The sequence below is a fragment of the Australozyma saopauloensis genome, chromosome 4 (assembly GCF_035610405.1).
Source record: "Australozyma saopauloensis chromosome 4, complete sequence".
In the NCBI taxonomy this organism is placed as follows: domain Eukaryota; kingdom Fungi; phylum Ascomycota; class Pichiomycetes; order Serinales; family Metschnikowiaceae; genus Australozyma; species Australozyma saopauloensis.
In genome coordinates, this window is record NC_086134.1 from 145366 (window position 1) to 163856 (window position 18491).

Here is an 18491-nt window from a genome sequence, read left to right on the forward strand (position 1 = left end):
GTCGTATTGGATCAGGTAGAGTCCTGGGGACTTCAAATCAACAGGAAAATTTAGTGCCAGTGTTCTTGTATGAATTCTATCTCATCTTATTTTCGTACTGTTTTCTGTGAGTCAAAGTCCGGTGTCATGGCCATTAGCTTCCATGCCAATTGTCTTTGAAAGAACCTATCACATGGATTGTCTACGCGGAAGCTAGGAATGGCTTCAAAACAACTCCTCTCATAATCTGTCCATCTGTCAATTCGAATTTGTACAATCTGGATTGTCCTTATGTCTTCTATCGACTCTCAGGTCGAAGCGATTTCATACAAAGCACAAGACTACGACACAATTCACTTAAGTTAATACATTTAGGAAAATATCATAGCATGTCGAACCTGCTGCATTATGCTTTCCAGTTTCTCTTTTTATGTGCCTACCTCACTCGAATATATCGTCGTTCTTATTAATATACAATGCAATTAGGCCCTGTCAGACACAACAGGCTCCCAGGAAGCACACTTGGGCTTGGCCGTGTTATATGGCACATAAGCACCACGAGTGGCAGTCAAGTTCATCTTGTGCTTGGTCAATGGGTAAGCCCTCACGGCCTTCTCGTTTTCTGGCAAAGCGTTGGGTGGGGTGTTGGTACCGTAACCCAACCAGTAGTGCCAACCTGGCTCAACTTTAGACATGTCCACGCCCCAGTCGGCATACTCGACCCATCTTGTTCTCAAGTGGATCTCCTCAGGGACATCTGTTTCGTAGTACTTGTTACCCCAGTCATCGGTGCCCACCAACCAACCTCTTTTGGTATCGTTGTGGACTTGAATCTGCCAGGCCGATCTCTTGAGCCCGGAGTGATATATATTTTTCAAGGTACGGAATATGGAAGTCGACATGGTGGAGACGAACGATTAGTTCTGGTAAAAAACTATAGGTGATTGGCTGCGTGCACGACACTGCGCAGTACGCTATCACAACAAGTTGAAAAACTGAACGAACAAGAATATGAGCGATGGAAATTAGGGGTTAGTCATTTCTAGATTTTTTAATTCAATTATTTAAGTAAATCTGTGTCGATACTTGAGATTGAATGTTGCTTGTCCAAATACTATGTGAAAGTGAACCGAGTCATTCTATATAATCTTCACGTTTTCGAGACTAAAAAGTAACTCGCGAGGAATTGAAAGATATAGTTACCGCAATATGATCTATTTTTACTGTCATTGGATTAACCTAAGCATCTGGTAGTTGTACTTCTACAAGCAAGTAATGAAATCATAGTGAAATCGACGTCATTCAAGATAAGTAAATATGTATATATATGTGTTAAACCGGCATTCAATCATACTACTTCTTCAAAGCAGAACGTTCTATAAGATGGTTGACTTCATTAACATTGATCACCACTCCCTTCTCAGAGCACTTGGCCTTAGTCTGAAGCTCCTTACATAATCCATCAATGTCAATCTCAGTGTAACGAGGATGTGCTGTGATGCGGTCCCAAATTTCAGAGCACTTCATAGTCTTATCGCCCGCAGGCACAACCTCCTCCTCCTTACCTTCCAAAATTGTCGGGCTATTGTTGAAACTAGACAATGAGGAAGCTGGATGGCGTGCACCAACCTCAGAGTTGGTACGTGTTGTGCTCACTGAGGAATGTGGAGTCTCATGAATGAACTCATTAAAATTGAAGTCAGTATTACCGGGCTTGGAAAGAGAATCGAAAAGAGAGTCCTCGGTAACCAAGGAGGAAAGTTTATCATCAGTAACCTCGGCAGCGCCTTTCTCGACGACGTCGTTGAAGGAGTTTCCAAATGCTAAGGAAACATCGAACCCGGCATCATTAAGGAATGCCAAAGGATCGTTCTGGGCGTGCCCATCTACGGTTGGTAGGGTGAGGTTAGCGGTGGGGTTGCCTTCTGAGAAGAATGGATCGCTTATGTTCTCATTTGGCGAGAAGAGAGACTGGAAAGGCGACTCGTACACTGGCAGAGGAAAGACAGCATCCGTGGAGTCGACGTATGGCGGAACGGGATTACCCCATCTTCTCACCTTTGGCTCTGGCTTCTTAGCTGTGCCACATGCCTCGCTAAGCTTTGCGCAAAAAGGATTTACTTGCTCATCGAAGGTTGGCATTAAGTTCAAATTACTTGAAATAGCATCAAGACCCTGGCCATAATCGATGGAGTTGGAGCTAGGGGTGGTGCTCAGAGTATCATTAAGTGGAGATGTGGAAGACGAGGAGGCGCTGACCAAATCTGGAAGCTGGTTAGAGTTTCGCGACTGCAGTAGCAAGTCGGAGTTTGAAGATGAGTTCCACGACCACAGGGAAGCACCGGTGAAACCATCGGCCGAGCCAACAGACGATTTTGTATCAGAGCGGACTGGTGCAACGGCAGTGGCTGCATAAGCAGCAGCAGCTTTTTGGCTCATCACTGGGATGGGCCCCTGACCGCCGGTCACTCTGCTGAGCTCACGCTTCAACAAGTCAATCTGAGCCTTCAAGATATCTTGCTCAGACAACGCCTTCATTTTGTCGTCCTCTAGCGAAGCCACCTTATCTTCCAAATCCTTCATCTTGCGCTCTTTCCGCTCGCGGTAGGCACGCTGGGCAGCTCTATTCTGAGCCGTTCTCCGGTTCTTAGGCTCGGTATCTATGGGCTTCCGGCCGAGCTTGGACGTGTTCTGCTTCTTGTCATCATGCTCTGGCAGCTCGCCTTCGACCTTGCTAATATTTCTTTTGGTCTCAGGCATTATATCTTGGGTTTTGCCGAAATGGGAGGCGAGGTAGGGCGAGGTAGGGTGGCAAACTAACTGATTACAAATGCAGCTGGGAAGAGATGAATGCGGGTAGAGGAATGCGCACTCAGATAAATTTGCAGGGAGTATGCCCTAGGGTATGAAAGGAGAATAAAGAAGAACTGTGGAAAATTAGTGGAGATGGGCGACTTTTCGACTCAGATTCGTTCAAGAATTGAAAAGACGGTACGGTTGAAGTAGGAGGATTGCATGGCAATATATAAGGGGCACACCCCACAGCCTGCAGACAACACTAGGAAGCACTGAGTCAGGACCGTTGCGAGCCCGCGAATGCATATAGCCCAGAAGACGGAAATGGGTCCTATTAGGCAGTAGACCCAAAGCCGCTCGCTAGCGCCGCGGACAAGCCACATCTGGAAGACAATGCACATCAGTTGAAACATTGTTGAGCCATGTTTGATCTCCGAGATCGGACAACCTCATAGTGCGAACTGCAATTGAGACGGAATTATGGTCATATCCTTGCACCTTTCGGATTTACGCTCTACTGGTAGGTCACTTGGCGATTCGATTCCATGCCATTTGCAGCCAGTCCTTTTCATTAATCATCACTACCTATGTGGGATCAAGACACAGAATCGCCTAGATCAGGTACCATGTAGTATCATGTGCTCAGGTGTGAGGTGGAGACAGAAACCGTGATCTGTTGTGAGTATTTCTTTTTGCTGGTGTTGGTTGTGATCGGGCACCTTTCCTTCTTGCCGGTTGGGAGCTTCCACTGCATCTACAATTGTCTGGACTGGCACTATTCGATATTGCACGTTTTCTTTCGAATACAGGAGATAATCCCTGGTTATGAGCCCTTTTATTTGCTCTCTGACTATAGATTAAGGCTATTTGCCGTGCGCTCTTCCTCAATTTGGTCTGAGGGACACGGAACCACGACTCACACATACTGGCACCAACAAAGACCCCCAACATATTGAGAATCAATGCTCAATAATTGAGCCGCAGCGATGCAGTCAACATCAACAGTTGTTTCTAAATTCCGTTGGTGCCAAAGTTCTTGGCTACTGTTGACGCTCTAACCCCGGCCCCCCGTCATCTCCGGTACAAAAGTCCGAAGGCACCATTTTGGCCATTCTACAGATTTCCTAGGACGATTAGGAAATAGAACAGGATCAGTTGCAAGATTTGCCACTCACGAACTCTCATGCAAGATTTAACAATCTCATCGGGTATGACTATCGATGATCATGTTCATGACAGATAGTGCTGACAAATTGGTAAGCTATTGCATACAGATGGTGCATATTGGGAATAGTTCCGGTCCAAAAAATGGCTGCGAATAAGGCCGGCTTGAGGCAGTAGAAGACACCTCCTAATTTGGAGAAAATTTAAAGGCGAAGCTGCAGCTAATGATTTGGCGCCAAACAATTGAATGGCCTTATGTGAGCACATGGTCCTGATAAGTGCCCTGTCTAGCTTCGGTCCGTGTTCACGCTTCCGAAGCGGAACTTGTCTGCAGATCCTGACTCTGGTTTACAACGGGCATTGGTCTGAGACATAACGTTTGAAGGGAGGGAGGGGGACGCCCGGCTAAAGCAGTCAAGAATTTTGAATCTAAATTTGAGAGTTTTCTAAGAAGTGAAGGGCATGGGTGGGTGAACAGGGGTTATTGTGTAGTTTTACGCTATGCACTTTTTATTTGGCATAAGCATTCGTCTAGTCTAAATAATGTAGATTCTTTTGATTATACTTCTTGTAAATAATAAATTGGAAACAAACGAGAATGGCCCTTCTTTGAACGCAAACGGTGTTTTTCTGTTCCAGTGAAGTGGCGGCATGCTTCCAACTCCTTCAAATATGAGTCACAGGTAGAGACAACTTCCTTCTGCCACTTTTTCATATAACGGTTATCATCGAAATGATAGCGAGCCTTGATTTTTTCGTCCTTTTCAAAATTGTCCATCACGGTGTCCACTGATTTTTTAACCGTGTCAAGCTTCGTCTCAACGCTAGTGATGATCTTGCTGAGCATTCTGGACAACGCCTCACCTTCGTACTTGGCGAGAGTCTCCGGGATATTGTTTGATTCCTTATATCTTTCGTAGGGAGGAAGTTCTGGCGTGCCAATTGATGACCATGGCTTCATTCTAAGAGAATACAATTTCTCTGGAGTTGCTAGAGACGAGTTTGTATCAGGCAGTTTGACAAAATGCTCGAGAAGCTGAACAGACATGGAAACAGCACGGCAGAGATAGTACTGAGTCATGGACACTGGCACAAGATATTGTTCAATAGCTGCAAGGTTTTCTTCCAAGATAGGTACAGCCTCTTCCACTAATCTCTTTTGCGTCGAACGCAAAGCTTCCTTTTTTGGCCCCTTGGCCTTTTTGATTTTCTTGCTCATATTATTGATCCACTTCAATTTGCTGGAATTGATTTCTTTTAAGCGACCCGCAAGATGTTGATGCGTATGTGCAAATAGTTCACTAGCATACCAATACATCATATGGGCCTCGGAAGGGCGGTAAGTATCCTGTTCGAAACCTGTGAGAACAACTTCAGTCATCATACATAACTTTTCATAGTAAATGTATGAGCTTATAGCAAGGCATGGTTGATCTGGAACACCTTCTTGTATAAGCTTATCACCGATACCGTATTCACTTAGATGCATTTCTACAACCTCAGCGTTGTACTGTAAAGAGTCCCAGAGTACAAGATTCCTGTTGAGAAGCTGCCTTTGGCGACAACGGTTGTTTCCGTAGACACTCAACTTTTGGTAAAACGCCGAATCGATGTCATCAAAAAGTAATGAAACTTTCGCAAAACAGTCGTTCCTTACTGTCAGTGCGTCTGAAGTATTTTCAATGTGCCATGAATCAACATCTGAAATGGAGTTCGCTACAAGACAGAGCGAGCTCATGCTACGAAGTGCTAAAGAGCCAACAGTCTCGTCCAGGCCGCAAATCGACTTATCGTCCCGGATGAAGAACAATTGAAAAAAGCCTCTGACAATCGCGCTTGCAGAATGTGCCATCTCTTCGCCAATGCTATGTTGAAGATACAAAATCAATTGTGCTTCATTCTGTATGTTGGGGATTTGGAGCAAAACTTCTTGTATCGAAGTCACAATACCCCTCAAAATATCAATTGCTTCTGTTGAGGAAAGCGTAACATTTGAAGTTGGAATATGGCGATTATTGCAGTCCACTTGTACAAACCTTGAAAACAGCGATTCTGGAAGACTAACGTACTGATACGTCCTGAGCTCGTCTAGAATCTCCACACTCTCATGAAGATGCGAAACATCTAGAGTCTCTCTCGCATTGAACAAATCCACTCTTTCGTTCATTGATATCGACAATTTAAGCAAGTTCTTAACAAGCATTAAATGCAAGAGCGCTTCTCGCTGAAATGGAACATGAGGTTTCTTTTCGAGATATGAGATGGCCTCATCTAGTGGACCCTCGACCTGCTCAACAGACAGTGTACAGAAGTAATTGAGGTCCATGCTTCGAGTTGTAATATCCTCCTCTTCATACAAGACATCCATTGCGATTTTCAAAAAAATGGAGAGAACTTTAATTAAACCAATGGTGTATCCTCGTAGCACGATGTTGACGTATTGAGATTCTTCGGAATCTTCAGGAGTGTAGCCTTTTGGATGCATTCGAGTGTTGATGAAATCGGCCTCTTCAATCTTATAATTGCGTTTGAAATTTTCAAGTAAATCATAGACATAACGGCAACTCAACATGGTCACCAGAAGGGCCAGACCGTTCACCCAAGCCATGAATGAATTGAGGAGTTCGTTCATCACTGCTGCCACTTTGTCCATAGGCCGACCCTTCGAACTGTCAAATAAGATCTCTGAGGGTCTTAATTTGATCAATCCGGTGTCTAATCGCTCATTTCCTATTTCTAAGGCTCTCGTTCCTTCTAACATGTCAAAATATGGGGAAACTTGGACTCTTCCCTGAGCCAAGTTCACTACACCTGCGAGAAATTCCGAGGTGATTTCTTGGTATTGATCATCTGGTGTGAGTTAGTTCAATTTACGGGCTTCTGAGAGGCTCGAACATACCGTCTGGAAGTTGCATCACTTTCGGTAGTGTGATTGAAAGATCTGGGGACTGGTTGTAAGTAAGAATGTTAAAAATGGCATGATATGTATGATCACTTTAATAGACCCGATTGTGTAGAGAAGTGGCAATTCTTGGCAGAATTGAGTATTGAAAAAAGTATTATTTTTTTTAATTTTCGTCGCTTCGAGATGAACTCAAGTTAAACAGATGGATTGGTCTGTGAACACCATTGAGTTGATTTCTCACAAAAGCAGCCCCAAATAATCAGACACACTATTATTATAGTGGAACTGGGCATATTCTTGATTAAGTTGATTTTATATTACTTAATGCCAACTAAGAATTTTTTCCTCGTAGATGGGTGGTTGGTGTAATGGTTAGCATTGCTGCCTTCCAAGCAGCAGACATGGGTTCGATTCCCGTACCACTCATTTTTTTTTAATTGCATATTCTATTTTTCTCTTGAAAGGTTTGGTTTGCGGGTCATTTTTTCTAATATTCTTGTAAGGTTTCTGACTACATTAAAGCTCGATATATCGATTTGGGGCACGAAGAGCACAACGAGCGCGTACGAAGCCTTTACGAAAGCATAGAAACGCCCGCAAAAGAGTCATTAACTAATCCAATTGTCACAGCTTAAAGCCTGTGAAAAGCTCCGCGAAATAAATTTATCCATAACTGTTTTTGGTCTTGTCGAATCTCACCAATACAAAGGACCTGTATACACCCCGTGATTTTGTTTGCATTAGCACTTAACAGATAACTACAGCAGCTTATAAATGAGTTCACTGGCTAAGCCGACCATCAAGCAAATCGAAAAATGTACCGACTTCTCACAATTAGCCAGAGGTATCAGTCATGTATTCAATGATGCCCAATCAACACTTTCGGGGCACAGAAAACTCGTAATCCTTCTACGGAAAATACAAGTAAGAGCCACCCAAATCGATTCGGAGGAGCAATTCAACTTTCAGTTCACGAAAACTATCTCCAAGATGCTCAACCTCAAGAAAGGAGAAGCCGCTGGCGACAGGATCGCCAAATTTTGCTCTTTGTTTGTTTCAACAATGGCGAAACAAGAACAGGAAAACCCAACCCTTCGCATCGATCCAAGTCTAAAATCTGAGGACGAGAGCGATACGAGCGATGTAAGTGACTCTGAACAGGAGAAAGAAAATGTGGCATGTGAATTTATAGATTATTTGATTCGTCACCTCCTTCGTGGCATTGAATCTCGATTTAGAGATGTGCGCTACAGAATCGTCCAATTGCTTGCATATTTGGTAAACCATATTACCGAAATGGACGAGCAGCTCTTTTCTGCTCTCAAATTTTCTCTTAACCGACGCCTACATGACAAAGAATCAATGGTTCGTATCCAAGCGGTGGTAGCCATGTCAAGATTTCAATACTACGAAGAAAGTGACCCTTCAAAGATAAACCACGCAACCAAGTCTCTCATAAATGCTTTGAAACACGATGACTCGCCAGAGGTGAGGAGGGCGGCATTGCTAAATCTTGTAAAAACATCAAGGTCAATCCCGGAACTTATAGAGCGGTCACGAGATGTCAATGCTATCAATAGAAGGTTGGTTTTTTCTAGAGTTGCGAAAGAAATTCCTTCTTTTCTAGATTTGAGTCTTGAAATCAAAGAGAGCATTTTAAATCGTGGCCTTAATGACAGAGAGCCAAGTGTGCGAGCGGCTGCTATCTATCTTTTAACAAAGACCTGGCTTCCGCAAGTGAACGATGACATTCTCATGTTCCTCGAAAACATGCAAGTAGTCGACAGCAGTGCAATGCCATTGGCCATGAATGCCATATTTGAATCTCATCGCGATAGAATAAATACAATTGTGTTTCCACAGGAATCTTGGAACGAGCTCACGGTGGAGAAAGCCTTTTTCATAAGAAGCCTCTACGACTTTTGCTCGAAACATGATTTGTATGATTGCATTGATGAAAATATACCCGAGCTTTCAAAATTGGCACACGTCATACAAGAGTATCTCAAACTCCGCAGCTCAATGCTCAGTTCCAATGCACAATTGGTAGATGAGTACCTTGAATTTCACAATAAAGCCGAGAGCCTCCACAGATTAGTGCGCAATGGAGAAGGAGATCTCAAAGACTTACAGCGCAAAGTTGAAAAGGAAACAACTATCATAGCAGAGCTCCAAAGTCGATTATCCGAGGCAGATCCAAAGATCAATAAATTGCAGACTCAATTGAAGTCTCTCAAAGCTGCAACAAAAGATGGGGATGTCGACAAAACAGCATTTCAACAGAAGATTGAATCTCTAGAAGAGGAATTAAACGAGAAAACAGATGAAAAAGATGAGTTTATTCTGCTCTTGTCCGAGCATACTACATCATTGACTGATGCAGAGGTTCTCTTAAAGGATATGGAAAAGGCCCAGGTGCATAGAGAAGCTGAAAGAAATAAGTTCCTCCGAGGCACAGATGATTTGGAAGTCAAATATCGTCCCTTCGGAGACCAAAAGAAGGATCTTGAGTTTGTTTTAGAGCAAATTCTACTCATAATAGAAAAGAGTGACTTCGCAGATGTCGCTGGAACCAGAAGATTAATGCCTATTATCACAAGCGCTTTGACCAACGATAATCTCAATGAGTCAAATGTGGCCATTTGCATTAGAATAATTCGCAAATCATCGATAGACGAGAATTATTTCTCTCAATTGTGTACAGAGATTATCACTGACATAAGAGATTCTGCGCTTGGCGAGAACGATGAAACCTTTATGTCAGCAGCGTCGTTATTTGGCAATTCAAGTCTTGTTGATGATGACGAGAATGATGACCTTCCAAGCGAAGATAGAGATGAAGACGCAGATGCAGATGCAGATGCAGAAAACCAACCTGACAAACGTAGAAAGATTGCACCAATCCTTCCACCAGACAATCTTTTGATTCAGTGTTTGGTAGTATTGCAATACTATTTGGAAGTCGCGGAGGACACCCGTTGTAACAGCTATCAACTCGACACATTGATCGATACCTTGATTCGTCCCGCTCTTGTCAATAACAAGAACAGCAGAATTCGATTTCTAGGTTACAAGACTCTAGGGTTGTTCTCACTTATTGACGAAGGACTTGGGGCTTCAAATTTGAAGTTTTTCGGAATAAGTGCTTCGAAAGCACATGACGAGGACCTCAAAGCGCTATGCATGCAGATTATTTTTGATATTGTCTCAACGCATGGCGTTGGAATACTTGATATTGAAGGAGAAGATGCGGTCGACTCTTTGTCTTTGGCGAGACTATTCTACAGTCTACTCAAGAATACGGAAATGCCGCATTTACAGGCTGTTGTTGCCGAAGGCTTGTGCAAGCTATTCTTAGCAGATTTGCTTGTCGATTTTGGAAAAGATGAACTGGAAAATGATGACGAGGAAGCTCTGCAAGAGACGCAGCTTTTGCAAATGCTATTGATGTCCTACTTTCATCCATTAAATCATGAAAACCAAGAGCTCAAACAAATTCTTGCCTTCTGTCTCCCAGTCTATTGTTTCAGTCACACCAAGCATCAAATAAAGGTGAGCTCCATTAGTGGTGATTGTTTCTATCGCTTATTCCGAACTGAGAGTGAATTTGCTGAGTATGAGAATTTGGCATCTTCATCTTCCGTTTTGCAGTTACTAATCTACTGGTGCGATCCTCGGAATGTCATAAATGCTACTCAGGCTGAAATTGAGAGAAGCGCATCTCATTTTTGGCAGGCGATGAAGTTTTTGCAGATCATCGAGCAAGATACTTCCAGAGCAGTAAAGAGATTAATTATTGGAAACTTGGGCAAACTCAGCATCACGGAGCATTTGGGTTCGGAGGCACTTCGGGGACTAAGAATTGCCATCAGTGACACCAGACTCCATATTTTGAGCAACAGTTCAAATCCGGATTTCGTATTGGACCAAGCTTCAGAAAAAAATCTCGAGAAATTTTACTCATCTATTGGTGAATTGATCATGAAAGCAGACGCCCTCGAAACACAGAAAGATGTTGAATTGGGAACAGTCTCGGAGACTGCTTCACAAAAATCATCCCGAGCTCTGTCGAGAAAACCGTCTGGAGACTTACCTCCACTATTAGGTGTCGAAGATGTGGATAACAATGAATTAGGCGAACAAAGTATTGTGTCTACTGAAAAAGCAAAAGAATTAGATGACGGCGGAACCAGATCTGAGGACATGAATGTCGATCAAGCAGCAGAACCCGAAATTGAAACTACAGAGGGAGTTGAGATGGTCGATGAGAACATAGCAGAACCCGAGGTTGAAAGTGCAGAGGGAGTTGAGGAAGTCGATGAGAAGATAGCAAAAACCCGCTCGCCGGAGAAGCCTGTGGCACCTGTCCTCAAGTTGGTTGACGAAGATCTCAGTGAAATAGATAAACTATTAGCCGAGGATGATGAAATTGAGTACGATATTGAGGATCAAAGTGAATAGTGTTGTGAAGCGTATTCAAATACTAAAGTCGCGAGATACATCGGCACTAACTATAGCTCGGCAACAATTCCCTGCTAAAAAAAAATACAAATCTAAGTAATTGTCTATCGTTGTTTTACAATATTCACATATCTGCAACAGTCCAATTTAGCCTGCTCACTATACAGTGTTCCTCAATGCATAATCCAGAGAAACCATGCGATAGATGCATTGCACAAATTTTAATCAGCTTATCCCCCGTGCTCACAACCACGAGGGAAGCACAGTGCCGACATAAAAAATTCTATAAATAATCGTATCCCTCGTATCGCCCCCGACCCCATAGACACAACCACGTCGTTTGCGAAGCTCTCTCTCGTATAGACCCTGCTCAAATCCAGCATGGGCATCTCAAATCAGGTCTGGTCCTGTACTCTGCTTGCATAAACATACACGTCCTGCAGATCAGCCAGGTGGACTACAGAACGCACCACTGAACACTATACGACGATACGAGTCGCGCGTGTTTATAAAGATCCTGCTGCAGATATTTCAACACGCCAGATAGTTTCAACAACTCTCCGAAAAACACCCCCTATACACTTCATCATCAACCATGCCTTCTTCCGTCAAATTGGCTCAGAAAGACCACAAAAAAGACCGCGACTTCGCTAAGGCTATGCACGGTGATTCCTTCAAGAAGAGTGGTCTTGGTGCTCTTATGTCCAAATCTGGCGATGCCTCCAACGTCGCTAACGAGGGCTACTTCAAGCACTGGGACGGTGGTATCACCGAGAAAGACGAGGACAAGAGATTGGCCGACTACTCCAACTTGACTGCCCACTACTACAACTTGGTCACTGACTTCTACGAGTACGGATGGGGCTCTTCTTTCCACTTCTCGCGTTACTACAAGGGTGAGGCTTTCAGACAAGCCACCGCCAGACACGAGCACTACTTGGCTCACAAGATGAACATCAACGAGAACATGCGTGTCTTGGATGTCGGATGTGGTGTTGGTGGTCCCGCCAGAGAGATCTGTAGATTCACCGACTGTACCATTGTTGGTTTGAACAACAACGACTACCAAATCGAGAGAGCCAACCACTACGCCCAAAAGTACAAGTTGGACCACAAGTTGTCTTTCGTCAAGGGTGACTTCATGCAGATGGACTTTGAGCCTGAGAGCTTCGATGCTGTCTATGCCATCGAGGCCACCGTACATGCTCCTGTCTTGGAGGGTGTCTACAGCGAGATCTACAAGGTTTTGAAGCCTGGTGGAGTTTTCGGTGTTTACGAGTGGGTCATGACCGATGCTTACGATGAGAACAACGAGGAGCACCGTAAGATTGCCTACGGTATCGAGGTCGGTGATGGTATTCCAAAGATGTACAAGAGAGAGGTTGCCGAGCAAGCCTTGAAGAACGTTGGTTTCACTGTCGAGTACGAGAAGGATTTGGCTGATGTCAATGATGAGATTCCATGGTACTACCCATTGGCTGGTGAGTGGAAGCACATTCAAACCCTCTCTGACTACTACACCATTTTCAGAACTTCTCGTATCGGTAGATTTTTCACCACCGAGTTGGTCGGTTTGTTGGAGAAGGTCGGCTTTGCTCCAAAGGGTTCCAAGCAGGTCACTGGTGCTTTGGAGGATGCCGCTATCAACTTGGTTGAGGGTGGTAGACAAAAGTTGTTCACTCCAATGATGTTGTACATTGCTAGAAAGCCATTGGACAGCAAGGAGTAAGCAAAAAAAACTATATTTATTATAAGATTAGCACTATAGCATGATTTTATTCGATATCATTGCGAATTTTTTGACCATTCATATGGTTAATTTCATATAGTTTCACTTTTGCATATAGGATCTCTATTCAACATATTCATTGATTTTCAATTTTGGTTCAAATGGTTTCAACTACAAACTGATAAACTGCTGTTTCCATGAACTCGACTCTCTTTTTGATGTTCTATTATTTCCTATGCTATTCACTTCTTATATTTTCATCAGTGGGAGCTCGAATGCAGCCGTGGCTGGTAATGCAAATACTTCCCTTTCAATTACAACAATACCCTGTTCTCCCCAAGGATCAACCTTGAGAATAGGTCTGTATTTTTGAGTCATCCAAAACGCCATCTCACCCTTTCCAGGATATTCAACATCTTCTCTTCTGATCAGAGCTGTAGCGAGATCCTTTTCGAAATATGCTTCTTCCAGATTCTCAACATCGTTTTCTTTGATGCTCAACCCATCCCTTGCTCTCTTTTTGCTCTTCTGCTTCGAAACCTGTAAGTTAAGAGAAAGATCGAAGAAGCTCAACCACTGGCTTCCATAGATCCAAACCTTCTTTCCCTGAACAAACATTCCCTGTGCCTTCTGGTCCATTTTCAAGAACGCATTTGGAAGATATTCGCTGTTGTTTTGCGACCACTGTGTTAAAAGATTGGTCTTTTGTTTCAAGGAAGTGTTCAACTCAAGAATTTTATTATCATCGCTGAGGATGACCAAAGACTCGGTATCTGTGAACTGCATTAAATGCACGAGGTTAGAAAGAGTCGTCAACTTTCTTGGTTCCTCGCTGCCATTTGTAGACAATAATTCGACCGTATTGTTGAATCTAGCGATCGCGACTCTTGAGCAATCATTTGTAAAAGCGAAAGTGCGGATTGCATTGAAGTGGTCAAAGCCACCTTTGAGCTCACTTCCCTCGGAATCTAGAGTCTCGATCTCGTCGATCAATTCTATGGAGGTGTCACCTATTTGGAAGATGAAGAGCTCATCCTCAGGTGTTTGGATTAAAAGCTTGCAGTCGTCGAAAATGTGGACCTTCTTAGCGCCACTAACGACAGAATCGAATGACTCGTCCCTGTATTTTCTGACTTGCAATTTATTCTCTGTTCTGGTCAAAGAAAAGGTTTTGACAGTGTTGATAGTGGAGACAACCAAGACGGTCACATCCTCGGAGTACTCTGCAATGCTGATGGAAGTCACATTGTCATCCTCGGATAGAGTAATTTTTGCCACCAATTTATGCTTCTCGTCCCCAATGCGCCAAACCTTGACTGTTTGATCCTGGAATAATGCAACTAGCTCTGAATCAGGGCAAGTGGCGATGTTAGATATTTGTTGATCCATTAAGATCTTCTTGTATGGGCCATGTTGGAACTTATCCACAGATTGTACTATGAGGGATCTTTCAACTCCTCCCGACACCAAGAAATTGTATGCTTTACATTCGAAAATTTCCAAAGCACGAACATCGTTCAGGTGCAAGAGTCTGCTGTCATTGTGGATCCATCTAGATCCTTTCTTGTTTTTGCTTTCCAAGTAAGAGTAATTATGGATTCTTCTATCAATTCCAGCGGAGAAAATCTTGTTCCCAGTGCTGTCTTTGGAAAGACATAACACATCAGCCTCGTGGGTGGTGAAACTTTGCACCAAAGTGTGGGTCTTAGCATCCCAGAATTTCACAGCACCTGTAGAGTCACCGGTAACAAACTGGTTTTTAGAGGGCAAGCACACTATGGACCACACTAATGTGGATTCAGTTTTCAGTCTATCAACTTTCATTGAGCCAGTGATGCGTCCTCTGTTCTCTTCCTCGAGGGACCAACAGCGAACTTTACCATCAGCGCAACCTCCAATTATTGTTTTGTCATCATACCAGCGCACACCCAAGACCCTCAGGTCTTGCTTCTGACAGATGAACTCAAACTCCATGACACCAGGGCCGCCTGCTAAATTTATGATGACTATACTTCCATCATCACAGCCTACGGCCAATCGACTCCCGGAGCTGTTACCGTCGATACACCAGATAACTCCAGCATTACAATTGAGATTGGCTTTTGGACGGCCTGTTTTCAAGTCCCATTCAGTAATGTATGTCGAGCCACCAATCGAAAAAAGTCTGGGATTCTCACCATCAGTATGGGACCATACAAGTCCCTCAACGGCACGTCCCCTAGCTCCCGGTAGAGTTAATTCGTGGGTCCAATTAAACCTGGGGTTCCATATCTCGATATCTCCATTTGAGCGGCCAACGGCAAGTCTCAAACCCGCTGGAGCATTCTTGGTGGAATCAGAAGTATGAGAGAATGCAAGCGCCGTAATTATATGCGGCGTATAGTCGACAAAGCGACATCTGTGGATATCCATTTAGAAAAGAATAGTTCAATTGAAATTTTAAGATGCAGGTCCTGATGAGGATGAGATGGGGGAGATGCGTGAGGATCAACAAGAGTATGCGCTGATTACTATTGATTTTAACTGACCTAAATGGATTTTTTTTTCATAATTTCTGGAGAATAAATTTGTGGCTGATTTGATATTATTTGATAAAGTCCACAATAATCGTGGTTGTCTATGGAATTGCTATGAAGAATGGCCAAGGTACTCATGAATAACAATTTGATTCTCCGTAAATTCTTTAATGCTTCAAACGGTCATTACTTAGTTTTTCCGGCGTGTACCTGAAGTTCGCCACAAGTAGTTTGCACGAACTGAACAACTATATGCGGATAGACAATCGTGAAAGTTGTAAATGAGTAATTAGGCTGAACATTGAACACCGATTGAAAATTCAGTGTTTCGAAATGCTCATCATAAGACCTAGAACCAATGGAATCAGAAGCTAAACAAAGCCAACGATTTTGTTGACAAGAGTAAGGATTTGAACAAACCACTTGTTTTCATCAGTGTTGATGATCATATTGATGACAAGTTCTTTCAGAGTCTTGTTTCCCTCCAACTGTTTTTTAACTATGGTTCTTTTCACAATGACGTTCCTATTCACGCACCACACAACAAACAAGATAGCTAACAAGCTTATTGACATGTTTTGTGCCAAGCGAATCAAATGCATACCAGTGAACTTGAGGAGGCGGAGAACCTTACTCCAATTATCATGGGTCCGATCGAGCTCAGTTTCAGAGTCACTATCACTATGATTCTGGGAAGTTTTCCTGCTTGCAAAGTCCCGGCTGAGTTTGTTGATGATCAGATTTATCTGGCTCTGCCATGTCCTGAAATCCTCAATTGTCGACGGCGGGACCTCTACCTGATTGTTTCCAGATCTCCCAAGCAGAACAACAGACCGGCTGATATTCTTGTGGTGAGATCTGGGCAAGTTTGCCGAATCATTAAGCGATTGTTGCGTGTTTCGCCGCGAATGCAGATAAATTTGCTCGGAATTGTTTTTCATCTGATGGGATGCGGAAATAGAACCTGTGCTATGTAATGGCCATGGAGTCCCGACTGAAAAGCGGTCCAGCTCCATGTATGAGTGTACCAGAGGAGCTCCTGTCAGCTGGCTCATGAATGGATGTGTTGCCACTTGATGACGTGAAGCATACGGGTCATCATCTGAGTACGTAAGGTCCTTGATCTGATCCCATAAATACTCAAGCTCGTTCAAGAGCTCTCTAGCTTCGCTTGTTCCGCTAGCATACACTCGCATTGTATTGATAAGATAGAGAATGTACTGTCGTTTTGCTTCAGTTTTCGAGACACCCTCTTCGCGCTTCCATGCATCCCACTTTTTTTTGGCGCCTTCATCTTCTATTGTGTGGCCCTCAGGCCGCATCATGATTCCTTGCACATTTCCTTCTGTGGCTTGTTTGTAAAGTCCATAGAGTTTGATTCGATTTTCAGCGGGAGGACGTGGCAACAGTCCGTAGCTTGAGCGAGATGAAAGTGCTCGGATTGTAGTGATAGCCTTCACAAAGACCCGATCTTGGTGTTAGTTTATGTGTTCTTGAACTAATTTCGTAGTGTCATTGGAGGATTTTTGAATGAACATGTCGATTGATAAAGCGCAAGACATTCAAGATAGTGATAAAGCGACGAAACATACCGATTGAGTCTGACATTGTTGTTGGTACGAGAGTGTTTGTGTTGAAGTTGTGATAAGATAGTAATCACGTGGAAATATGGGGTAGATTTGATTGATCCCAAAAGGAATTTAATGTAGTGAATTTACAGATTCATGATAGCAAAAGTTGGTTTCGAGTTTTTTGGATTGATGAGATCTTTGATTTGTTTGTTTCTGTTTTACGTCTATTTTTTTGAAGTTCGAGTTGGTGCAAATAGTCAAGAATCCATACTATCCTATAAATGAAAATCCTCGGCAGACTCATCTCCAGTTCACAAACAGTCAAAATTAAATTCAACAGACATTATGAATAAGTCGAAATGGTGCAACGTCAATTTTGAAGAGCCAAATGCATCTTAATTAGAACAAGAATTCGAGTCTCGCTCCCTTTCTGAAGTTTTGCTCACAACTAGTTGAGCGATGCACTAGACATACACATTAAGTATACAATCTCCATATGAAAACATGGAGATGGCCCCTATACATAAAGATCTCGGCATGGACTGAATCGTACCTCTAAAACCACAGAGTGGGGACCATATCTACAACTACAAATTTTTCAGAAGTAACATTTTTTATGACTATAAAGCTTCAGAAGAAACGATGCTCATTACAGAAGCGGGACGAGCCCAGCTACAGCGGACTACAACAAAACTCTCAACACGATATTAAAGCCCTATGTATACAAAAGTTTAGTTCTCAGGAACATCGATCTCACCAGCATTGATGGCGTCGATGATGTCGTGAGGGTTCTTGTAGTCAACACGGCAGCCAACAGACTGGGCAGTACCCAAGATCTCCTTAGTGACAGAGGCCAAAGTCTTACCGAAAGACTTCTCTCTCATTTGTCTGGCAATCTCGAAGATTTGGTCCAATGGGATGTTACCGGAGTGCTTAACGTTCTTCTCCTTTTTACGGTCTCTTGGTGGCTCCTTCAAGGCAGTGATAACAAGGGAAGAGGCAGATGGAACAACAGAAGCGGTAGCTTGTCTGTTTTGGATTCTCAATTGCACGGTAACCTTGATACCCTTGAAGTCCTTGGTGGCCTTAGCGATGTCCTCACCGACCTTCTTTGGGGACAAACCAAGAGGACCAATCTTTGGAGCCAAAGCAGAAGAAGCACCAACTTCACCACCAACGGCTCTAAGGTAAAGGAACTTAACTTCAGTAGGGTCGAATTTTGGAGGCATTGTGTATTCGTTCTAAAGGTGGTATCAGTATGATATTCGGATTGAGAAAAATTTTAGACTGTCTGCCACTGTGTGCGGAGACTGCAGACAGTGCGCTGAGAATGCAGTCACGTGGTAGTTTTTCACTTGCAGGCGCGGTAA

General features: G+C 43.3%; 8 protein-coding genes and 1 non-coding gene across 9 annotated transcripts; 4 read left to right on the top strand and 5 right to left on the bottom strand.

Annotated features, from left to right (window-relative positions):
• Positions 1 to 455: 455 nt before the first annotated feature.
• On the top strand, positions 456 to 923 carry PUMCH_003094 (uncharacterized protein; the record flags this gene model as incomplete). Its single annotated transcript, XM_063022078.1, has 1 exon — positions 456 to 923. One exon carries the CDS (start codon positions 456 to 458, stop codon positions 921 to 923), a length of 468 nt encoding a protein of 155 aa, XP_062878148.1.
• Positions 924 to 1332: 409 nt separating this feature from the next.
• PUMCH_003095 (uncharacterized protein) lies at positions 1333 to 2739 on the bottom strand (the record flags this gene model as incomplete). Its single annotated transcript, XM_063022079.1, has 1 exon — positions 1333 to 2739. The coding sequence occupies one exon, from the start codon at positions 2737 to 2739 to the stop codon at positions 1333 to 1335; it is 1407 nt and encodes a 468-aa protein (XP_062878149.1).
• Positions 2740 to 4498: 1759 nt separating this feature from the next.
• On the bottom strand, positions 4499 to 6700 carry PUMCH_003096 (uncharacterized protein; the record flags this gene model as incomplete). Its single annotated transcript, XM_063022080.1, has 1 exon — positions 4499 to 6700. The coding sequence occupies one exon, from the start codon at positions 6698 to 6700 to the stop codon at positions 4499 to 4501; it is 2202 nt and encodes a 733-aa protein (XP_062878150.1).
• A 498-nt stretch (positions 6701 to 7198) lies between these two features.
• On the top strand, positions 7199 to 7270 carry PUMCH_003097. The gene has a single exon. It is a non-coding gene; the product is annotated as a tRNA-Gly (tRNA).
• A 348-nt stretch (positions 7271 to 7618) lies between these two features.
• Positions 7619 to 11305, top strand: PUMCH_003098 (uncharacterized protein; the record flags this gene model as incomplete). The annotated part of the gene is made up of 1 exon (XM_063022081.1): positions 7619 to 11305. One exon carries the CDS (start codon positions 7619 to 7621, stop codon positions 11303 to 11305), a length of 3687 nt encoding a protein of 1228 aa, XP_062878151.1.
• A 595-nt stretch (positions 11306 to 11900) lies between these two features.
• PUMCH_003099 (uncharacterized protein) lies at positions 11901 to 13034 on the top strand (the record flags this gene model as incomplete). The annotated part of the gene is made up of 1 exon (XM_063022082.1): positions 11901 to 13034. One exon carries the CDS (start codon positions 11901 to 11903, stop codon positions 13032 to 13034), a length of 1134 nt encoding a protein of 377 aa, XP_062878152.1.
• A 249-nt stretch (positions 13035 to 13283) lies between these two features.
• On the bottom strand, positions 13284 to 15446 carry PUMCH_003100 (uncharacterized protein; the record flags this gene model as incomplete). The annotated part of the gene is made up of 1 exon (XM_063022083.1): positions 13284 to 15446. The coding sequence occupies one exon, from the start codon at positions 15444 to 15446 to the stop codon at positions 13284 to 13286; it is 2163 nt and encodes a 720-aa protein (XP_062878153.1).
• A 475-nt stretch (positions 15447 to 15921) lies between these two features.
• Positions 15922 to 16875, bottom strand: PUMCH_003101 (uncharacterized protein; the record flags this gene model as incomplete). The annotated part of the gene is made up of 1 exon (XM_063022084.1): positions 15922 to 16875. The coding sequence occupies one exon, from the start codon at positions 16873 to 16875 to the stop codon at positions 15922 to 15924; it is 954 nt and encodes a 317-aa protein (XP_062878154.1).
• Positions 16876 to 17852: 977 nt separating this feature from the next.
• PUMCH_003102 (uncharacterized protein) lies at positions 17853 to 18350 on the bottom strand (the record flags this gene model as incomplete). Its single annotated transcript, XM_063022085.1, has 1 exon — positions 17853 to 18350. One exon carries the CDS (start codon positions 18348 to 18350, stop codon positions 17853 to 17855), a length of 498 nt encoding a protein of 165 aa, XP_062878155.1.
• Between the last annotated feature and the right edge of the window lie 141 nt (positions 18351 to 18491).